We start from the raw sequence: 21917 nt of genomic DNA, 5'->3' as shown, positions 1-21917 counted from the left end.
AGCTGGAAAATTATGTTTTTGTTTTGGTTTTGCAGTGTAAAACGAGGACTTCTAACATCTTTTTTTTGACACCTCAACCAAGTCACGCTTGGGTCAGCTGTAAGACAATTATTGCCTGACCGATAAAAATGTTGAGGGCTGGGGCAAAGAAAGAGGCAGAAAATATGTTAAAGTACAGTTTTAATAAATCTTTTTTTTTAAACAGCTGGTGGATGTGACAAAATTTATGAACACTTGTGCAAAAGCTCTCCAAAAAGACTACAAAGACAACCAAACATCCAATAGTTTGTGGAGATCACCCAAAAATCTGCTAAGAAAGGTCTGCCTGGTATTTTATTGCCATTTTTCTCACCTTTAATGCCTTCACTTTATAAAGTGGTGTCCTACATCTTTTCCAACTAACCTTTCATAGGAGGAAACCAGCAGGATGTCAGCCTTCAAGGCCTGGAGTTTGACACCCCTGCTGTTAACCACTGCTTCCTGACCCTGATCCCTTGGAAACACTGTCTTGCATGTTTTAACCTACCCTGCTCAAACATAATTGCCTTTTGTGAGTGCCATTATCAGGCTTCTGCAGAGCTTAATGATGAGCAGAATCAGATGTGCTTAAGCAGGGGAACATCCAGGACGCAGTTCAAGGGTCAAGATACACTGGTGTAAACTATTTTAAAATACAGTTAGAATTTGTAAATGATTTTTCATAAAATATTCAAAAACCTTTCGAAACTGAACTCGATGTTTAATGGTTATATTTTGGACTTCTGGATTTGATATAAAGTTGCATTGTTTATAATCAATAAATGATTGATGAACATTTCAAATGATGTGACTCACCACTGGAGGGCGACGGTGGTGACAGGTGTCGTGGTAGAGTGGGGCTCCTCTCAGCTCTGTGAAAGTGAACCACAGTGGTTGTGCTGTTACCAACTGAGCATTGAGATGCACGTGGTGCTCCGCTGTGGATCATTGGGGTTGTTTCAGGGATGGACTCCAGATCCCAGCGTCCTCTCTGGTCTCGAGGGGAATGGCCTGAGCGGAGGAGGTGGGCTTGGCGTTGAGTGTGACTGCCATGTATCTTGTGCAGTCGCCTGTGTTCCCCGGTGCTGACGCTGTGAAAGCCAGAGTCACTGGGCTCTGAGGAAATCAGGGACTCTGAAGAGGAGGAGGAGCCCTGGGATGAAGGGGTGTGCCCTGGCAATGATGACATGGCATCTGTCTCGGCTTCGGAGAGTGCCACTCTGTGATGTGGGCTGTCAGGGCCACATCCCAAGCCACTGTCAAGCTCGCTAAGGGGAAGGTATCCTAGGGGACGATCAGACCTCCAGGCAGGATGATAGTTTGCCTAAAGATACAATTAAATTAAATTGCAAAAATAAATTAAAGTGCAAAAGAAAAATCCCAAATCTAAGAAAAATATATTTTAAGCTGCAGAATATTGTTGCAAAAACACTTGAGGCTGAAATCTAAAAGGATGGAAAACAAAAGTCTGATTAAGTCAGCGGTTTACTACCTGTCGGGGGAAATTCTTAGGTTCCATTTCCTCTCCACCATAGCAGCCAATGAGACAACTGTCTGAGTTAGGCTCGTAAGGCAACATCTCTGGACCCTTGAAAAAAGAAGGTCACACAAAACATATGCAATAAGTAACATGACGAAGACGGAGGACATGTAAGGTCTGTGAAAAAACACAACTGTGTCCGATAATAGAAGAACCTAAGATGTCAGTTATCGATACAGACACTATGAACTTTATTGAACTTATATGCAATAACTAGTTATGCACTAGCTGTTAAAGCATTGTTACTCAATTGTATCAAATAAATTAGCCCACTCGGTTTCCCACCAGCCTTGCAGTGATGCATGGTCATTTACCAGCAAGAGTTTGAGGGTGTATCCAGACTGGAAAATCCTTTTTTCTGGATCTAATCCGCTTAATTTGTTCAGGATTGAGTCCTGTACCTTGCGTTTGGTCTGTATTCAGACTCGCATCAAGCCAAAAAAGCCACAAAACCACGTGAACTAAAGATCTCTTCAGTCATTGGAACTGCGAGGGCGGGTCAAAACAACAAGGCAATGATGGACGTGCTGCACTTCACAATCCTTCTCAGGACAGTTAACTTATTAAAACTTTATATTTCCATTACCAGTTTTGAACGTGGGGAACAAAACCTTTTACTTGTTACTTGGGTACAGCGGTTCATGCTGCAGGACAGTTGGCTCTCGAGCCGCATGCAGCTCTCGGCCAATAAGCATTCTGCTCTTTGCGTCTCTTCATATTTTCATTTGCACGGGTTACGGCCAATAAAACTAAAACAAAAATAAATAAAACTAAACATTGAATCGGCGTGCAGACTGTTACCCTCATGGTCAAAATGGCAAAATTCAGAGTATAAATATGAACACAGGACGTTTCTGGAAGAACGGGAAGATTCTTGCTTTTTCACTGAATGGAACAGCCAGTCACTATTTTTATAATTATGAGCTTTTGGAAGCAGTAAAATTGTTCATGGCAGAAAAGAACAAAATTAAAAACTTCCTGATCTGACACAAATTGTCTCCTTTTTAACAAGTTGAAGCTTTTCAAAGTGCACATTCAAAACGTCAATCTGTCCCACTTTCCGTCTTTGTGGAGCTCACAGCAGAAAGCTGCAATCAAAATGAATAAAGCGCAGTACGTGGCGCTGCTTGCGCAAATGGACGAAAACTTTAATTTGCGGTTTGAGGACCTGCAGCAGAAACGACTGCAGATCACTTTTCTCATGGATTCTTTAATGCAGAGACTGACTGCCTGAGATCCCCGCTTGTCACTGATGAGCCAACGAGCGAACTGGAGATAAATGAGCTGAAATCTCTTTGAAAGAAGGCCCTGTTACGTTTTGGAGAACGGAAAAATACCCGTGTGTAAAAGAGCTGCTCTCAAGCTGCTGTCGACGTTCTCCTCAATATGTCTGCCAGTCCCGGTTTATTACCTTGAAACACGTGAAATCAAGGCATCGGTCCGTTCTGACCAACACTCGTGTAAAGGAACCGATCAGAGAGGCTACAACTGAATTTACACCTGATCTGCAGAGGATTACTAGAAACAAGAGATGCCAGAAACCCCACTGAGATCGTCATCCCATCATGTTGGGCACATGCCGCGTGTTATAATCAACAGTTTAACAAATAAACAATTAGAAAATTTCTTCTGTTTGATAACAGGCTAATCATTCCTTTACATTTGTCCATGGCTCATCTGTTCATTCCTACTCTGTTTACGTTGACTACGGTGGCCAATTAGATTCAGTTGCTCCGCTCTGGGAACAGATTGTATTCAAACTGAGGAATCTCAGAGCAAATCGAAGCTCAGTCCGATTGGAAACGAACTGAGACCACCTCGAAGGATGGCTCCAAGATTGATTTCTGGTCCTGGAATGACAACCAAGTAGAGTTATCCATCCATGTCTTTGAGACCACTTTGCTTGCCATATGTTCCTGGCATGCAGGAGCATATAACCGTTAACTCAAATTCCTTGGATCAAATATGCTCACAACTCCATGGTCAACTCTTCAGTTTCTCCCCTTTCTTAGCAACATAAGGATAGTAGCCTCCCTTATAATGAGTTCTGACGAGGGGCAGAGAGCAGAAACACATTACACCAAATTTAAAATGGCAGCATTTCTGTGCATTTCGTTCCCCAGATGTTAGCAGAATTCCGTCCAGGGGTCCACTCCACTGCTCCCAACCCCCTGCCGTATCATCAACCCAGGGGCCCAAAAATGCCCCCTTAGGACTCCTCTAAATCTAAAGGGAACCCCCCTCAGGAAAGTCCTTCAACAAAGTTGCACAATCACTCAACCCAATTACTCAACCTAAGAAGATTACTTGGGGACTCATCCCCGCCAAGGGGGACCGCCTAACACTCAACAGCCCCACAGCTTTAACAGTTACCTTCACTAAACAGCTGCCACACTCAGGGGCAACTATTCCACTCTTGGCACAAATCCATCCACCTCCCCTACCAAGACCCATTTACCTGCCTGTGCAACTATGCAAATTGGTAAAATTCCCAATGTAGGTGTAATTTCTCCTGACCTAATCCTCTCCTTTTCCCAACAGTTTGATGCAGAGGAAGCACTGGACCAGGCGGCACAACCCCACACTACATAAAGCAGACGAGAGCCTAAAGCTAAAAAAAAAGCACACCCCCGGCTTGTTCCAAATAATCTCCCAGTCCGGTAGCCCCGTGCACGAGAAGGTTAACCCAAGCCCTAACCCTAAACCTAACTCCAAAACCTAACCTTGAACATAACCCTTGAACATTTACTGACTGTTTGCCATCTTAAAGGTCATCAACCCAGTTGCTGTTTGGCTCGACACAACACAGTTTTTTAATTACCCCTCATGACGTTGTCAGGCTTCATGGGGATCCAAAGGAAACAGCTTTCTAAGAGTTTGACACTTAAATTACATAAATATTCTTAATTCTACCAAGAATCTACTAAATCTGCTGGAGAAAACTTTAAACTGCTGCTTATCTCCCCAATAATTAATAAAAGAGGCATGAAAACCTAATGCAGTTTAGGTGAATGGGACATTATTTAAATTAGGCATAACCTAAGCAGTGCATGGACAAATTAGATACTAACCCTTTTACACCGGAGCTTTAGCTCCAGTGCTGACATTCTTTGGTCTGATACTTCAATCGTTTATAATTCACATAATCCATGTGGTTTATCCATGCCGTTTAGCATCGTTATGCAACTATTTACTACATGAGGAGTCGCTGGTGACATCTCCAATGGTTAAGGTATTATAATTTATTTTCCTGAAGCAGTCCAACTCCTGCAAAGTAATATGTCATCTGCATAGAGGCTAAGTTTATGATGGCTGTGTTTGGTTTTAGTTCGTTTAATGCTCTCATGCTTTTAAACATTCTCCCTTTTAAATATTGCATCATATTTACTTTTCTCACACAGGTGATGGTGTGAGAAATGTAAATATGATGCAATTTTTAAAAGGGAGCAGACAATTATGAGAATTGTATTCTTCAAATCTGCTCCTTTCCAATCATGAAAATTTTCAATATTGTAAGACAAACATGTAAACATATTGGACAATCAATGATTTTCATGAAAGGAACAAATAAATGAAATGCTGTCTTTTTGCTGCTGCTAGAGTCTCAATACATATACAGAAAAGAGAGGACGGTTCTTCTTCCAAGAAAAAACCTGTCGGAAGTCTGTTCTGACTGATGCATTTGGGTTGTGATATAATATTTTAATCCAATTATTGAATGATTCCCCAAACCCAAACTTATGCAGGGCAATGGGAAACTTCCAGTTTACTCTGTCAAATGCTTTTTCAGCATCCAGCGATAGTATGGTAATTTCCTGGTTTTTAATAGTGGCAAAGTCTATTATGTTAACGAGTCTGCGGACATTGTCATCCGAGTCTCTGCCTTTGATGAATCCAGTTTGATCATGGTGAATTAAGTGAGGAGTGATTTTCTCTATTTTCTGTGCCAAATTTTGCAAATTGATTTTAAATATGCATTGATTGAAGAAATGGGACGACAGCTTGAAGGACTTATGGGATCTTTGTCTGGTTTTAGAAAAATAATTATATTGGCTGAGTTCATGTTAGGTGGCATTGATTAGCTTTCCTTGATAAATATAACCATTTTATAAAACGTTGGTGCCAACTTTTCCCAAAATTCTAAAACACAGCAGGAAAGCCATTAGGGTCTGGAGCTTTGCTGTTAGGCATAAGTAACAGAGCTTCATGAAGTGCAGACTATGAGAGCGGTGAGTCTAAGTTTGTGAATTCATCCTCATTTAGTCTGGGTAGGTTTACATTATTAAGAAATGAGAGATGGATTGATCTGTGATGTGTATACGTTTTTATGTAAATCTTTAAATATCTTATACATTTCTACCGGGTCATGAGTGACATATCCTGTTTAGTCTATAATAGATGTGATTGTTGATTTTTCTTTATTAACTTTAAGCTGATTAACTAAAAATGTCCCGGATTTATTTGAGTTTTCAAATCTTTCAAGTCATAGTCTTCGTATTTGGAATTGTGTTTGTTTATTGATGATGTCATTTCACTGAAGCTTTAAGTTTTTCAAATCTTTCAGAATGTGTTCCTGTGCTGAAGCAGCAGAAGCAGCCTCCGGGGTTTTGATTTTATGCTCTAATTCTAATAAATCTGCTTTCTCTTTGTTCAATAAGAAATTATTTTCCTTCTCATCACTACTTTAGCTATTTCCCAAAGACGACATGGTGACATGTCTGGAGTATTGTAAAAATTCTAAAAAGGTTGCCCACTCTTATTTGAAGAAATGAATAATTTTTTGGTCTTTTAACAGAGATGTATTAAACCTCCAGTTTGTACCAGAGGATGTGGATATTTCCCCAAAAATATTTACAAAAAACTAATGCATGATCACTGATAATAATTGGATGGATGCTGGAACTTTTTATATATTTTAAAAGAGATTTATTAACTAATAAATAGTCTAAACAAGAGTGTGAGTGGTGAACTGGAGAGTAGAAGGTGAAGGTGGTTTTATTATGTAAACTTCACCCTTGAAAATCTACCTCCATATGCAATTTAACTTAGAAATAGATTGCTGATTAACTGACAAAATAAGAAAATATCAACCTTATAAGCAGTCTATACTCTACCAAGTACACAGTATCTAAGTATTTCAAATGCATCGATATGAAGCTTCTCGTTTAGGCAGTACACCTCATCCAAGAAACTTGTGACACATTGATTGTAAGTTATTAGCAGTTATTTTTGACACATCCCTTTTCAAAATCAAATCAATGTTTTTCTATTTAGCACTTTTCACACATAGTTACACAAAGTGCTTTTAAGAAAATCTACAGAACACAAAAGGGCAACATAAAGTAAAGACACCCAGGTAGAAAAGTGCTCTACAAATCAACTCACTTGATAATCAAGTCGGTCCAGGTGGTCTAAGCTGTATGAGACACTGGGCAGGTAGCTGTTACACGGATGTCGTTCATCTGATGATGTGGGCATGTAGCCGTTAGATGAGTACACTTCGGGTTGCATCAACATATGATTACTGGCAGGGTAGAGGTCAGGTGACACGGACATGTGTCCATAATAAGGTCTGTTGAGTGGAAAAGATCAAGTTACACAAAGAGGCAGCGTTAAAGAGATGTTAGTGCATCGAGAACATCTGTTATCCAGACTTCTAGGTTCATCTTCTAGAGTCATCTAAGTTCTAGATTTATTGCTTGTCTGGGAACCAATGTGATAAGCACTCTACTTTCTAAAACGATGCACATTTCTTTCCAAAAATAGTTTCAGTCTCCATTAGCATGCTAATGAAGGCACATCCTGCACTGACAGCTCCCTCAGCAGAGCACTCCACCAAAAATGAATATTTATGACAACATTTGGACATTCAGTGTTACATCATGGTGCCTTGCGATGTAAACAATGGCCCCCCATGTAACATACTATGTTCAGTTGGTCATGGAAAACATTAATTAACAGAGATCTTCAAATTACAGACATTGTTCTGAGACAAACACATCTCTTATATACCTTCACATCTAAGCTGTTCTTTTACATTGATCCCTGAGACTCATTCTCAATGTTGATCCTCTATTCTAATTGTTTAGTCAGCCTACAGTAAATAACCCCACGCCTATAACAATTTTGCTAGAATCTACTCTATATTTGAGCTAAAACGTTAACTATTCTGATAGCAATTCCTTTTGAAAACTTCAAAGTTCTTGGCTCTTTTCGTGTTTCTGTCTCTTTTGGAGGAAAATCTTTGGTCCTTCTAACGTATTCGATGAACACTTAGCTATGATAGCAAATAGAAAAACATTTGGGATTGATGGTGAAATGTTTTATATTTAGTTTACAGATTTGTAATGGAAACAGGTTGAGCTCCATTTCAATCTTGGGGTAAACAAGTCGATGCAAATATTTACCCAAATTCCCCCATCACCTTAAGGTGTGTAACATAAAAATTGTTTTTACCTACTATTGAAACAGCAAAGTTTAGGTTTGTTTGTCCTGGCTTTAAACTGGGTACATTCACTACAGTTCTGCAGTTCTACATCTTCCACTTTTGTGACATTGTATATGAGTTACACAGCAGAAATTGGGTAAAAAGAGAAAACAACACAGGAAACAATCTTAATTTGAGTTATTTTCTGGTGTCATAAAAAAAAGGTTTTGTGTCATAACCTCAAGTATTCAAGCTCTTATCTTTCTTCTGTTGAACTACATTTGATTACGCTTTTGTTAGCTAAACAGTATCTAGCTGTGCCACAAATGCACTTGAGTCCTTATTCTCCATCAAATGGTTCTTTTTGATACACCAAACTCAAATATAAACAACATCTTTCTGTGTCATGCAGAGTTTGATAACTTTTGGTAGTCACCAGTGTGTCCTAATAAAAATTAGAAATAAAACACACAAAGAAACTTCATTTCACTATTGATTTTCTACTAAACAGCTTAGGGCAAGAGAAAATTGGTATCTTTTACAAAGAAACTTAAGATGCACTATTAAAAATAGCCCTCAACTGAGATTTTATCCATTTGAACTAAAACTTCAATAGACTTAACTTTCATGTTTGTTTTATTTGATCCATTTTCCTATTTGATTAATAGATTTCTCTTCCTGCATATGCTGGAGCCACACATACTTTTTGTTTTTCCTCCTGTGTCCAGGCTTTTGTCCTGCCTTACCCCTTAAACCTGTTTCTCCTATTCCAACCCTGGTGCCATTCTCACACTAAAAAGGGTTTTGAGAAGATGGTGTGTGAATTCGAACAACGAAAAAAGTGGACCCCTCCTGCCCGGACAGAACCTTGCAGAACTTCTGCTACCTGAGACTCCAGAGCCACGTGTGGATCTTTTATTACCGTTGTTAGTCTGAAAGACTATCAGAATTTGATCGAATGCTCTTTGCCTCTTCTGATGCTTGAACTTTTGGAAAAGGGATATCCACTTGAAGCAACTCTCCCAAATCAAGGGGAAACTGAAATGAAATTGTTCGGTATTCTGTTTATAAAGCACCTCAACGGACTGTCAAACCAGTCAAGTACTAAGCTGGCAGACAAAAAAGCAGGTCTGTTGACGCCTTAAATTTTTTTTCTAATCCGTCTCCCCAGTGCTGAGTGCTTTAGCCTTGGCTCTGTCGTTGGCTCTTCTGAACAGCACATGCTGCATCTTGGCTACTCAGCCACTTCTTACCTCTGCGGAGGGGAGAGTACAGATGTGTGTTCCCTTTTGCCAGCACTGTCTCCTATCCTCCCTCTTATGGACCCCCCTCCCCCTTTCGCTCTATCTAAGAAGATGGCACCAGAATGTTGGCTGCTATCATGATGGTTCTTTCAGTTGAACAACACATCTCACTGCATGTGGTACTAAGTATGCCAATGTATGTGACAATAACTCTGCTGATTAAATTAAGTGATTGACCAACTGATTAATTGAAAAATGCAGTACAGTCCTAAACTTGGTCAAGATCAACAGTTTTGTGATAACAAGGGTGAACTTCCATCAGCACTTGCCCTGTACTGTAGCTGTCTTCTTGAACTTCCTGTCCCTCCACCAATCCCATTGCTCTCAAGGCTTCCCATTGTCTTTCTGTTGTGGTACTGCATTCAGTCGCACGCCGGGAGTGTCGCCTTCTGTGAGCATGCCCCCTTTGGTCCTCCAGTTGCACAGTGATTGGCTGGCCATATTCATCAACAAAGTGCAACTGCTCTCTGTGGTGATGCCGGGAAGGTTCACGGGCCTTTGCCTTTGCCTGGCAAAAAGGAAGAGGACATAAATACTTTATAATGGTGACCAAAAGAAAGTATTACCTATATCTTGTGTTATATCTGCACAAATTAAAAGATATGAGAGACATGGTTAAACACTTGCACATGTCTGCAGTCAGACTGATACACTTACCACTGATCCTCTTTAAGAAACATTTTTGTTAAGCAAGGCCCTGAATTACTTATGTCATTAAAGCACCACTGCAGAGAAGAGTAATAATCGTCTGATTGTTCAAAGTCCACCAACATCCACCAATGTTGGTGGATGAAAACGTTTCCATTCACAGGCTTAATAGCTGAAAGTGGATGTGGATCTCTGAGTGGAGAAAAGGGAAGACGCAGATCAGAAGTTTTTATTTGTACAGTTGCGTTCAGAACCAAATGACACATTTTTACACACAAAACACAGTTTGTTTTGTCAGGTCCACTCCAACACATTTCAAAAAATTAGTTTCAAAAAGAAAAATTAATATTTCATCTTGTTACCCTCTGAAACCTTTTTCAAACCCAGATTATGATTCTCTTTTTACAGTACATAAAGTACCTACCACTTTCAGAAAAAAGAAGAACCATAGTTGCGTTGTAATAATTTTGCCTTAACCTATGTCCTGCCAATAGAAAAATGGTGCATGAACATTTTCTCTCTATGGGTTCACGGTTTTCGTGTGAATGGGCCACCTGCGTGTCCCCTACAGGTTTGCCCATTTTTTGCCCGAAGACAGCCAACATGCCAAGGGCTGTTGGGACTAAGGCGTGACTGAATTTCTGTGATTTTGTGTATTTGACTGTTTCCAGTTCTGTCAATGCAGTAATAACTAACTCTTCTGTCCAATAGCAGATGACAGTGAATTGGTTCTTGTCTTTCTCTGCTGCAATGAGTACCTTTTTTCCATTTCATAACAGAAATTGTAGGGATTTAGAGTTTTTTTTCCATCTTCACTTATGTTCTTTGCCCCCTACAGAAACCAACACTTGCCTTTTGTCTTCTAAAAGACATTCCTTTACTGCCATTTCAGACCCCAACCAGCCACTACAAATGTTCTTCATTAGTACTCCTTGTTCTGCTATAGATGGCGTGGGGAGCTCTAGGCCTTAAGTTTTGGTGTGTCTACATGTTTTCCAGACATCATTGCCCTACTTGAGGCTGATCACCTGGATCAGGTGTTTTCAGCCAATTACAGCATGCCAGTGCAGGGTATGTATGAAACAAATAAGAATGCAGCTCTCAGTCTCCACCGCAGAACTTCTACTTGATCTTTTGTTTGGAGGGAGTTTTCCTGTCCACGGTTGTCCCTTGTTGTCTCAGTAAAGGGGTTACATAAGAAAATCTTTGACGTGATCTGTTGTTTACCTAGATTATTTCAATACAGTAAAGACAATCCTTTTATTTTCTTGAGAGAACCACAACTGTTGACTACTTCATAGAACTGCAAAAATTCTCATTGAGATTATATGTTCATAAATATATTCTTAATATAATAATATATTCTTATAAACCCTAATCTAAGGAATTTTATCATTTTGCCTACGCCCTTTATGAAAAGTCATCAGCCTCAGAAAAGCTTAAGAGAAAAATGGGATCCGCAGTGAAAAAATGTGAGCATTTCATCATTCTGTCGACTAAGAACACAAAAGGACAGCTCACGCCCTGAAGGCCAGCCAGTCATTCTGTCCACTGAGTCCTAATGCTGGTAGCTCGTGTGATACTGTTGAGAGTTGGGATGCATTCAGGTTCCAGACGCAGCACCAACCATGTAGGTCAGGCTTCAGTCTCCTTTGACCCCAGAATCCACCATTGTCTTCTGACTGCATACATGCTTACAAATACAGATAAGCACATAAAGGTTCATACATGTGGAAATTTGCTCTAAACATGCAGAAGCATGCACACAAAGTCAGCAACACACACACACAGAACAGTCAAGAGTGATATCCTGTACCCTGGAGAAGTGTGTCGCGCTCTACTGCATTTTGACAGTAACTCAGGCTGATTTCTCTGCTTCTCCCTCTTCATCTGTCTCTTCTATCTCTCACTGTTGTTTGTGATGCTTTGACTCAGTTTACACTGAGTCCAAAAGTGCAAAACTCACTAAATGTGACACTCCTCGTTCTCAGCACATAATCACAGCCAGCTCACAAAAAATGCCAAAAGAAGTGAGACTGTTGATGCTATTTCCGACAGGGAGAGGAGGTTCACTTCTCATAGACGTTTCAAGGCCCTTCATGTCATTAAATACTTAAAAAGGTCCAGCAGGCAGACGCCCTCTACATCAGTGCTCCTCAATCAGGGTTGTTGGGATTTACCACTCATGTTCCACCTCTTCCTGACCTGTATGCTACTAGACTCAGGTTTTACATTATTCTGATGACAGAACACTCCTTATCCAGTTATTCACTAGAAGCATAGCAGAGAACAAGACAACGGGCTGTATGATAGATGTGGAGGACTGCGGTTGGGCAGCCTACCCTACATCTTTACAACTAGAAAGTAAATTTGACCCATTCTTGAGTTTTTATCGGTGTTGGTTGCGCTTACTTGTCTGTCAATTACTTTTCTAAAATATGTGTATGGATATTTATACATTCCAATGACTCATGATTTTTGTCTAGCTTAACTTTTTAATGTCATTGAATGATGGATAAGTAAATGAGAGAGAGATCTGTTGCTCTGTTTTCGCTACAATAAAGATTAGCCATTGATAAGTTACTAAGGTTTTAAACAAAACAATCTATGACATTTGTTTTTTGTCTGAGACGGAGTTAGAACAGTGAGACAGTGTCAGGACCAGTTAAAAAGATGAACACTCAACATTTTCAGAAAATAGTGTAAAGAGAGTTACAGTAGTTCAAGTGAAGCTAGGGAGCTATTCCAATAAAAGAGATCTACAAATGAATTTGTACTCCAAGAATCCTAAACCGCCTTCATTTGAACTTTTCAATCATCCAATTAATCATCCACCAATTATCAAACTGCATGCCATTTTTCAGCCAATTAACATGTTTTTATCGCCTTCAAATGAATAAAAGCTGTGTCACACAGAAAGACATTTTGAGTATTTTTCTACAGATGAAATTTTAGTCTCTTGTGACACGTAGGTGACATATGTAACTCATTCATCGATGTGCACAGATGTCCGTCGAGGGTTTCAGCCAATGAGTCTTTACGTGAATTTGGTTTTGAGCTTCAAAAATTTTTGGTCGGTCGAAAATTACGTAGTTTATGCGCTATTATTATGTAAACTTAGCGTGTTGCTCTAATACACCTCCCCTTCAGATTTCTACTTACTTAAATGAAAAAGGAAATCAAGGTCAACATTAGATTAAATTGTCCCTTTTTAGGATATATGTCTCAAAGGAAAAATGCTGGCATCTCATAGGCTCAGTGGGACTGTAGAGCCAAAGAAACCAGGGTGTTACTTGATTAGTTGAATTAGGAGCAGTAATCACAATCTGAGTCTTCTCAGAGTTTAGTCAAAGTCAGTTCCACTTAACCAGTTTTGCTCAAAATTTAAACAATTCCATAGTTAAATCAGTAATCCACATATATTTTTAGTACTTGGCAAATTAACTCTGATCAGACAAAACTGCAAAAAATAATATCAATCTTTCCATCTCCATTCCATTTCCTTCCACTCATCCGGGGCAGCAGTCTAAACAAGGATGTCCTGACTTTCCTCTCTGGTCACTTCCTCCAGCTCCTCCAGGGCAATCCCAAGGGATGTGTGGCGATGCTTGAGTAGTCAAGCTGAATTCTCTTCATGTGGAGAAGCTCTACTAAAAGCTCCACCGAGGTGACCAAGATCCTCCCTATATCTCTAAGGGACCGCCTCGCCATCCTCCAAGAGGAAGCGCATTTTGGCCACTTGTTCTTTGGGTTATGACCCAGAGCTCAGGACCCAGAGATGAATTGTGGGATAAAGATCAACCAGTAAATTGAAAGCTTTACTTTCTTTAACACTGCTTGACAGTGGAGGCCTATCGGCCTTTTCAATCTCAGGCTTCAATTTTCCTTGGCTCATGAGGAAGACTCCAAGATGCTTAAAAAACGCCATCTTAGGCATGAGCACTTAACCTATAGGGGAAAAAATACCTTTTTCCAGTCAGGAACCATGGCCTAAGACTTGGCAGTGCTGACCCTCATTCCAGCTGCTTCACACTTGGCTGCAAAGCATCCCAACACACGGTGGGAGTGCTGGCTAAATGAAGCCAATAGAATAGCACCATCTGCAAAAAGCAGATGAAATTATGTGGTCTCAATACAGGCCTCCTCTGGTCCCTGGCTTCGACCTGAAATCCTATCCATAGATATAAAAAACAGAACCGACAATGGAGGATAAAGGGCAGCCCTGCCAGAGTCCACCATGCACTGGGAACAGGTCTGACTTACTGCCGACTATGCAAGCCAAGTTCCTGCTCATGTCACAGCCTATTTCCTATTTTTCATTGTCTTTCCCCATCAGTTAGGGGGTGGGAGGTGTGAAAGGGATGTGTGTGTGTGTGTGGGGGGGGGGGGGGGGGGGGTATAGGGAGGGGACTCTTCTCTGTTTGTTTTAATATTATTTATTTTCTTTTGTTTTAATGTAAAGCACTTTGTGTTATGCTTTCATAGGAAAAGTGCTAGATCAATAAAGTTTGATTTGATACAAAGACAGGACAGGCCTCAATAGACCTTTTTCACACTTCCGCATTTTTCGACCGGAAATACGTCAATGAAGTGTAAAACAACTTCCTGTTAGCATAGCGGCAGATATGAAGAATGGCAGAGTCGAAGAGTTGCAGTTTCTGTTGTGTTCCAGGCTGTTCGTCTTCCAACCAAAAACAGCCCGGCCTTTCATTTCATTATTTTCCTGTGGATCCAAACCTGAAACCCAGATGGATACAGGCAATCCGAAGAGACGAAGGGTATAGTTTTAATGTAAATACAGGTAGCATCGTCTGCTGCCGGCATTTCGCTCCGGATTGCCTGAAGAGTGGTGTTGTCCCGAGCCTATTCCCTTGGAACAACTTTACTGCTCCTTTGAGAAGGGAGTGAGTGTATGACAGAACCTCAAACGTCAGTCTATGCAGCTATGCTGTGAAGATAGCGACACGGTGGCTAAGCTAAGGCAGTACAGATGGATCACGACTACGTGACACACCCACTGCAGGTAAGGTTGTTCATAATGTGTTTGGTTAACGTTAGTCAACTATGTGTACCGTTATAGGATAAATGCATTTCTACCTGAACAAATGAATGTTTATAATAAAATGTTCACGCTCTCCCCTATTTTAATTACATGTATTTAATTAATTTTGAGTATTTTGTCATTTTGTATTTTCCTTAACAAAAATAAATGAAATGTATTTGTAATTAAATATTTAAAATACTTTTTGAAACATGATAACTGTGTTGTGTTGAAAGGTAACAAAAATATGTTAAGACTGTTTTTTAATTTCTTTATCTTCATAGGTGCTCTGGATGAGGCTTTGGATTACATCCATGATTTAGAAGCCAAGTTCCCTTGCTGGAGCCAGGAGACGATGTCATGGCGGACAAAGAGTTCCTCATTCAAGACCTCCTTACTGACATTGGATCTAAGCTCTTCATTCCACCTTTTAAGCCTTCCAGCTCAGTTCAGCAATGGGGAAACGGAACAAACCCCAGCCATTACCCGCCTCAGAATTATGGTGGAAAGAGTGATCGGTAGGATAAAGTCCTTTCACATCAGGGACTCTCCCGTGCCGCTCAAACTGATGGGCAGTGTGAATCAGATCTGGCTTAACTGCTGTGTTTTAGCAAATTATCAAGGGCTTTTTTGTTTTGAAGAGTGAAATAATGTTTGGTATGTAAATAAAGTATAATGTGCAAATAGTATGGAAAAATTTAGTGTTTCCACATATTCTTAAAATCTAATTAAATATAATTGTTATATTCTTTATATTTTTCTGTTGAAATGTGACTTTGACTTCACAAAAAAATTAGATGAACAAATAAAACAATCAAAATTGTGCCTCCTTTAATTTTTTGGTATGCGTAACATCAACTGATTAATCACAACACAAATAACATCAAACATTTACAATAAAAAATAACATTACAGATCATCAACAGTAAGACAGAAGGCTGAACTGATTGTTAAAGACAAGATAAGTGTAATTTAAGGTATGCATTCATGCATTTGCCATAATAATATACATCCAAGTTCTCTTTCATTCCATCTCAGAAACCCCCTCCAACACAGCCATGAGAGGTTGGGGCTGCACCTGGCATAATTTGCTTCCAGATGCCATCATATATGAATCTGGCTGTGGTTCTACACAAGAGAAACACAAGATTATTGGTCACACAAAAAAGTTAGACATAAGTGCATAACTACATTTAAATTTTATTCATTATATCTGCAATAACCATAATTTGGTTTGTCATAAGATTAGAAAAAACTTAACTTGCTCTCAAAAAGCAGCAAAAAGTTAAATTTATCACCTGTATATGCCTTGTACAGTGTGGACCTCAGACCGTCCCTGCCAACTGTTTTGGGTCTTTGCACTACCGGCTCACTAACCGGTTCAGGATGAATTCCCTTATAAGTAAAAGGCAAAAAGCAATTACAGTACATATAGTACATACAGTACATACAGATACATATCGGTTCATAATCATAATGACAATTTTATCACAAACCCACCTGTGTTCTTGGCATCTTTGCAAGCCACTTGTGAAGGCCAGCTGTGAATAATGTGCGGTCTGGAACAGGATGGCAAAAGGATGTGATTGCAGAATCCTTTACCAGCAGCACAACTGCAGGAGAAAGCTTTCAGGTTGGCACTTTCTGCATCCAGTGATATCTAGACACAATAAATTAAATAGGTTACAATTAAGACATACTTATGTTGCTACATCAATGTAACACGAAACTATAACTTTCAGTAGGGTGACCAGATTTGAGTTTGTAAAAAAGAGGAGTGAAGTGAGTTTGTGAGATATTTCATCGAGAGTAATTGGTGTGCAGAGCTGCGTACATAAAACAAATATGATTACATTTCATCTATGTTCAATGTTATTTTTTTGTAAAGGTATCAAAAAAGAAGAAATGTCCAGGAAAAAGAGGACGTCTGGTCACCCTACTTTCAGAAAAATAATACTAATAGTAAGTAAAGAAAGTGCCGCAACCGCAGCAAAAAGAATGAACACGCAAACGGGCAACTTCGAATGTCGGTAACATTTCTTATTTACCTACTAGTACAGCTTCACCAAATTTTTGGTTGTTATGTTAATCTCATGCCTTTTCATTTAAACATACACACAACATATTCACTGCGATGTGTTATACCTTAAATTACAAATTAATAACACCATGATTCACAGTTGACGTAAACACACAGAGTTACCGGTGATGCGGCTATGGCTAAAGCTAGCTAAAGCTTACCTTGGTAATGGTGGATAAACTTTTCGTGGACGAATTTAATCCCTTGTCCAACATGTTTCCTTTAGTGGACGAATGCATCTTCACACTCTTCATCACATCGGCGCTGGTGAACTTCGGAACACAACTCAGGCTCTTCGAAAACACTCTAGGCTAGCTGCCATTTCTTCGCCAGCGAAGCACAAACCGGAACTAGGTTTACACTTTGATTACGTCTTTCCGGTTTTTGCGAAAAAGGTCTATAAGGCTCCCCGGACCGCATACTCCTAGAGCACACTCCAAAGGAAGGGTGATGCGGTCAAACTTAATTCTCCAAAACCGTTATATAGATATAGATATAGATATATAGATATAAATAATAATGGCATATATGGACTAGATAAGCAAACTCCCACCAACCTTCCAATACCCGTGGAGAGTGTACAGCTGCTTCACCGTTTCATGAAACCACTACTGGCCAAATTCTCCTTTCCTGTACTCCGGAATAGACTTTCCAAGAGTGGCTGAGGAGTTAGAATACCTGGTACTTGTAACTCACCTGCTGATCCTCCTTGAAAAAGGGGAACCGTCACCTCAGTTTGCCAATTCATTTGTTCTGTCCCAAATGGCTATGTGTAACTCCAGTGATATGTCAATCTAGATTACCCCACAGCATTCTGAGACTTCAAGCGCTCAGTGTTGACTTCATCCACCCCTTTCAGCTTGACACTGAGGTGCTCCTCAACTACTTCTGTGACTTCAACTTGACTGACAGACACCTCCAGCCTGGACTCCTCAGCCTCTTAACAGCAATTGTTTCAGTAGAGTTGAGAAGATCCTTGAAACATTCCTTCCACTCCCTAGCAATAACTGTAGTCAAAGTCATAATCTTTCTACCTGCTCTGAACTCTTCCCAGGATAAAGTTTTTGCCTTCACAACTGACAGTCAGCTTCCTCCAGAGTCCCTTAAACTAGCCAGACTTGGATGGACTTCTTTTTTTATCTTGTGTCCCCAGCCCCCATCAGTACCTATTCAAACCTTCACAGTGTGACTGGGTCTGTGAAGTCTTCATCCCCCACCAGGGGATTGGACTTACCACCAGTTGACAGCTGTGTCCCTACCTCCACCCACATGTTCAAGGCACACAACCAAAAGTCTCCTTTAAATACTTCAAAATCAACCACCGACCTCCTGTCTAGGGTATCCCGATCCCATGTGCACTGCTGGACTCCCTTGTACTTAAACAAAGCGTTTCAAGTCCATAAGGCCAGCTCCATAGTAGGACGGAAACTGGCCCCACTGACATGGCGGAGCAGAGGACTTTGTTCAAGTTCAGGGCCATTGTGACCAATCCCTCACACCCGCTGGACCAGGCCTTCACCTGGAGGAGGAGCGTGTTCAGCAGCAGACTACTGTCAGACTGACTGAGGATGTCTTTTGTCCCTTAAGCCATAGCATAGAACAACTCCCTGACTGAGCATCAAGAGGTGAGTTTTCATTTTTGAAATTTTCTGGTTTCACTGTAGTAGATTTCTATTTTAGAATATTTTATGGATTTATTATAAATTTCGAATATTTTACTATTTACAACAAATAGATTTCAATATTGATGGTTTGGTATGGCTTTATTCTTTTTATTTTTTATTTTAATTCCCTTCTGGATAAAGCAAGCCTCTTTTTTTCTTCTTCTTCTTCTTGCTATTGACAAACTGTGATAAACACAGATGTCCAACAACAGGACACTCCTCAGGGTCAGATCAGGGAAGATATTCCTCTCAATCACTAGAGGACTGCCCATGTTACACTCCCCTAGGAGGATAATGAAGTACCACCATGAGGTGATGGGGGTCCCTGTCAGAGGACTTGTCAGTACCCCTCTGAAAGACCCTATGAAGACTGGGTGTTCAGCTTGTAGGTTGAAACTGCAGTCAGACACCCAAAGGCTTGGGGTTCGACTTATGTCAGAGAACAAGCCATGCCTAAAGGTGAGCCCAGCTATATTTAGGCAATAGCTAGGGAAAACCTTCTCCACAAACCCAGGATTTTTTCCCTCCAGAGAGAAGATTCCATGGAAGGGGATGGGCTCCCGAGGCACCCCCATTTGACCGCTGCCCAACTCACACTGCACCAACTCCATTTAAGCTCTCCTGCTGGTGGCGGGCACAGTCCGAAGGAATAACATGCATTTGCATGCGGGCCCCCAACTCCAGCTGGAGAAATCCAAACCTAATCTATGTATTCTTCTTTTTAACATTTAGAGGAAGCTAATGTAAAGCAGAGGTGCAGTTAAATATGTGAGCATATCCCCTCTCTAATACAAATGTTCAAACATTTGAATAGCAGTGTTAACCAGTTCAAGCACTGATTGAAAACCCCCCACAAAATGTCAATAATCCAGCTGGCCAAAGTTGCAGTTAACCAAAGACAACATCTAACCACTAAGATTTTTGGCTTAGAAATAAAAATAGAAAGAAAACATCTTTATGTCTAATCAACACATACCAAAATGAAAATTTTAAAACAGTATTTAGTTGAAAGAAACAGATGGTTTAAAAGTCGGACAGTGACAGAATTCTTACAGCTTATGGTGGTGGTTTTCCAACAGATACAGTATTATTCAACAAATAAAAAGATGTGGAATTTTTGAAAAATGGGGAGTGACTCACATTTTCCTTTGTTTGCTTCATACAAAGAGTGTGAGCTTTAATTGAAAAATTGAACAAAAGCCTAAAATGTTCTGCTCTGTGCACGTTTTATTTTATTCCTGCACAATGAGAAGTGGATGAACACAAGGCACATTGGTTTGCATCAGATGGTAATGAGAAACTACCAAAATAATTTCTCAGAATGTTGTTTGCATTTCTGATGAGCTCAAAGAGCTTTATTGTAAGTAACAATGCATAGAGCCATCATCCCTCCATGCATCACAACTTATTAATGTCAAACTGCCAGTTTCTGTGCAGTCACAGTTTGTTCTCTGTTCTGCTGTCCTCCAATAAAAGATTCATCTGCACACTTTATGTCTACAATCTCTGATACCATGATTTTACAGAACAGATTTAGCAATTACATTTTTAGCACATGAAAAGAAGATCTCTAATGCTTTATCTAAGTGAAAACACTACTTATTTTGCTACTTAGAAAATCGAAACCACTGTCAGATGTACTGATGTTGTATTGTTTGCCTGTTGGCAAGATTATAAAAAGTTTGACAAACCTTGTTTAGTGTATCTCAGACGCACAATAATAGACAACGGCCAAAAAAAATAGACCTGATTAACCAATTTAAATCTAATCTAGTAAAATGTGGTTTTACATTCAAAACCTGGAGATACAGACATGTGATGCAAATGTCAAGTTTTTATAAATACATCGCTCTGAAAAATTGGAATTGCAGAGACAGTGGATGGAGTGCTACATTTGACATTATTTAAAGTTTGTCATTGGAAATTTGTGACTCAAACCAAAATCAACCAACAATAAAAACAAAACTTTATAATCCTTTAACTGCCAACTAATTCAAACAGTAGAGCCTATTTGGAATTCAAATCACCAAAACATTGCTTGTGTCTCTTACTCCCCCAAGACAATAACCAGCACAAAAAAACAGTTTTAACTGACTTTGTTTAAGTTAGATTGTTAAAGGGACAACAATGTGAGCTTTGGGGTTTTCTGCAAAAGAAATTGCATTAAATGATTTCTCCCCTTTACCTGCAGCTGTAGTTTTAAGTGCAAACGGTTGATATAACGCCCTGCCACAGCTATGTGTGGGAGGGGCAGAGTCACTGGTTGCAGCAAAAAAACATGTCACATATCATTTCTAATAATGAATCATTTTTACCGATGCCAAAGATGATCATTAAGTGGCCCATATCAAAAAATAATATAATGGTTGGTTGTCCACTATGTTCAGGCCCTCCATGTAATTATGTGCAGCAAGTCACTGCAGGTGTGTTCCTTAACATGTATGATCTTTGGAAAAAAAAAAAAAACTACAAGATACTCATTAGACTAAAAGGCTGGATTTCCTAAATATAAGGTAAAGGTTTTCGGTACATAAATTGGGAGGAACTTAAAGCATTCTGGGTCAAAAATGGATAAAAAATTCTCTAACGATAAACTTTAAATGTTAAGAATGAGTGTAGCTCTGCCTGCCTTTTTTATTTCTACCCAAAATGGCCTAAATTCCTTTTTTTCTGTTTTTGAAGGCATGTTGAGAACTCCTGACGTCAGGAAATCTTGCACCATGACCGGCCCTACTGGGTGAAGTGCATCACACATCAGAGTTTGTTGCTTGATCTCATGAGTTTCTTGGCTGAGAACAGCCTAAGAACAGTCATTTGTTAGTAATATTGTGCTTTAGTGGAAGGGCAGGAGTAGTCAGTTTTGTTTTTAAATAAAAAAATGAGCCTCCAAATAGATATTCTGTGGTTTTGTTTGGACTACTCTCTAAAATAAAACTCAGTTTGAGCCTGGATTTGTGTTCAAATCAAATCAAATCATATCTTTATTTATAAAGCACTTTTCATATAAAAATATAACACAAAGTGCTTTACATTAAAAAACAAAATATAAAAACAAGCATTGACGAATTAAAAATAAATAAAATAAAAATAAATAAATAAATAGGGCCCCCCTCCCCGTACCTAGCCCCCGACTCCTTTCACACCTCCCACCCCCTAAGTGATGGCAAAGGACAATAAGAAATAGGCTGAGCACAA

General features: G+C 39.7%; 1 protein-coding gene across 1 annotated transcript in view; it reads right to left on the bottom strand.

Annotated features, from left to right (window-relative positions):
• The window catches only part of LOC105353666 (E3 ubiquitin-protein ligase PDZRN3-like), a 42320-nt gene that overhangs the window by 7560 nt on the left and 12843 nt on the right, over window positions 1–21917 (bottom strand). Inside the window, exons 2-5 of the mRNA XM_023956999.1 lie at window positions 9559–9797; window positions 6944–7130; window positions 1511–1606; window positions 835–1342 (exon numbers count right to left, since the gene is read on the bottom strand). Coding sequence (XP_023812767.1) covers window positions 835–1342; window positions 1511–1606; window positions 6944–7130; window positions 9559–9797 — 1030 coding nt within the window. The remainder of the gene's footprint in view (window positions 1–834; window positions 1343–1510; window positions 1607–6943; window positions 7131–9558; window positions 9798–21917) is intronic.

The sequence above is a fragment of the Oryzias latipes genome, chromosome 7, assembly GCF_002234675.1.
Source record: "Oryzias latipes chromosome 7, ASM223467v1".
Classification (NCBI taxonomy): domain Eukaryota; kingdom Metazoa; phylum Chordata; class Actinopteri; order Beloniformes; family Adrianichthyidae; genus Oryzias; species Oryzias latipes.
The sequence above is the reverse complement of the archived record's forward strand: the minus strand, read 5'-3'. Positions and strand labels throughout refer to the sequence as shown.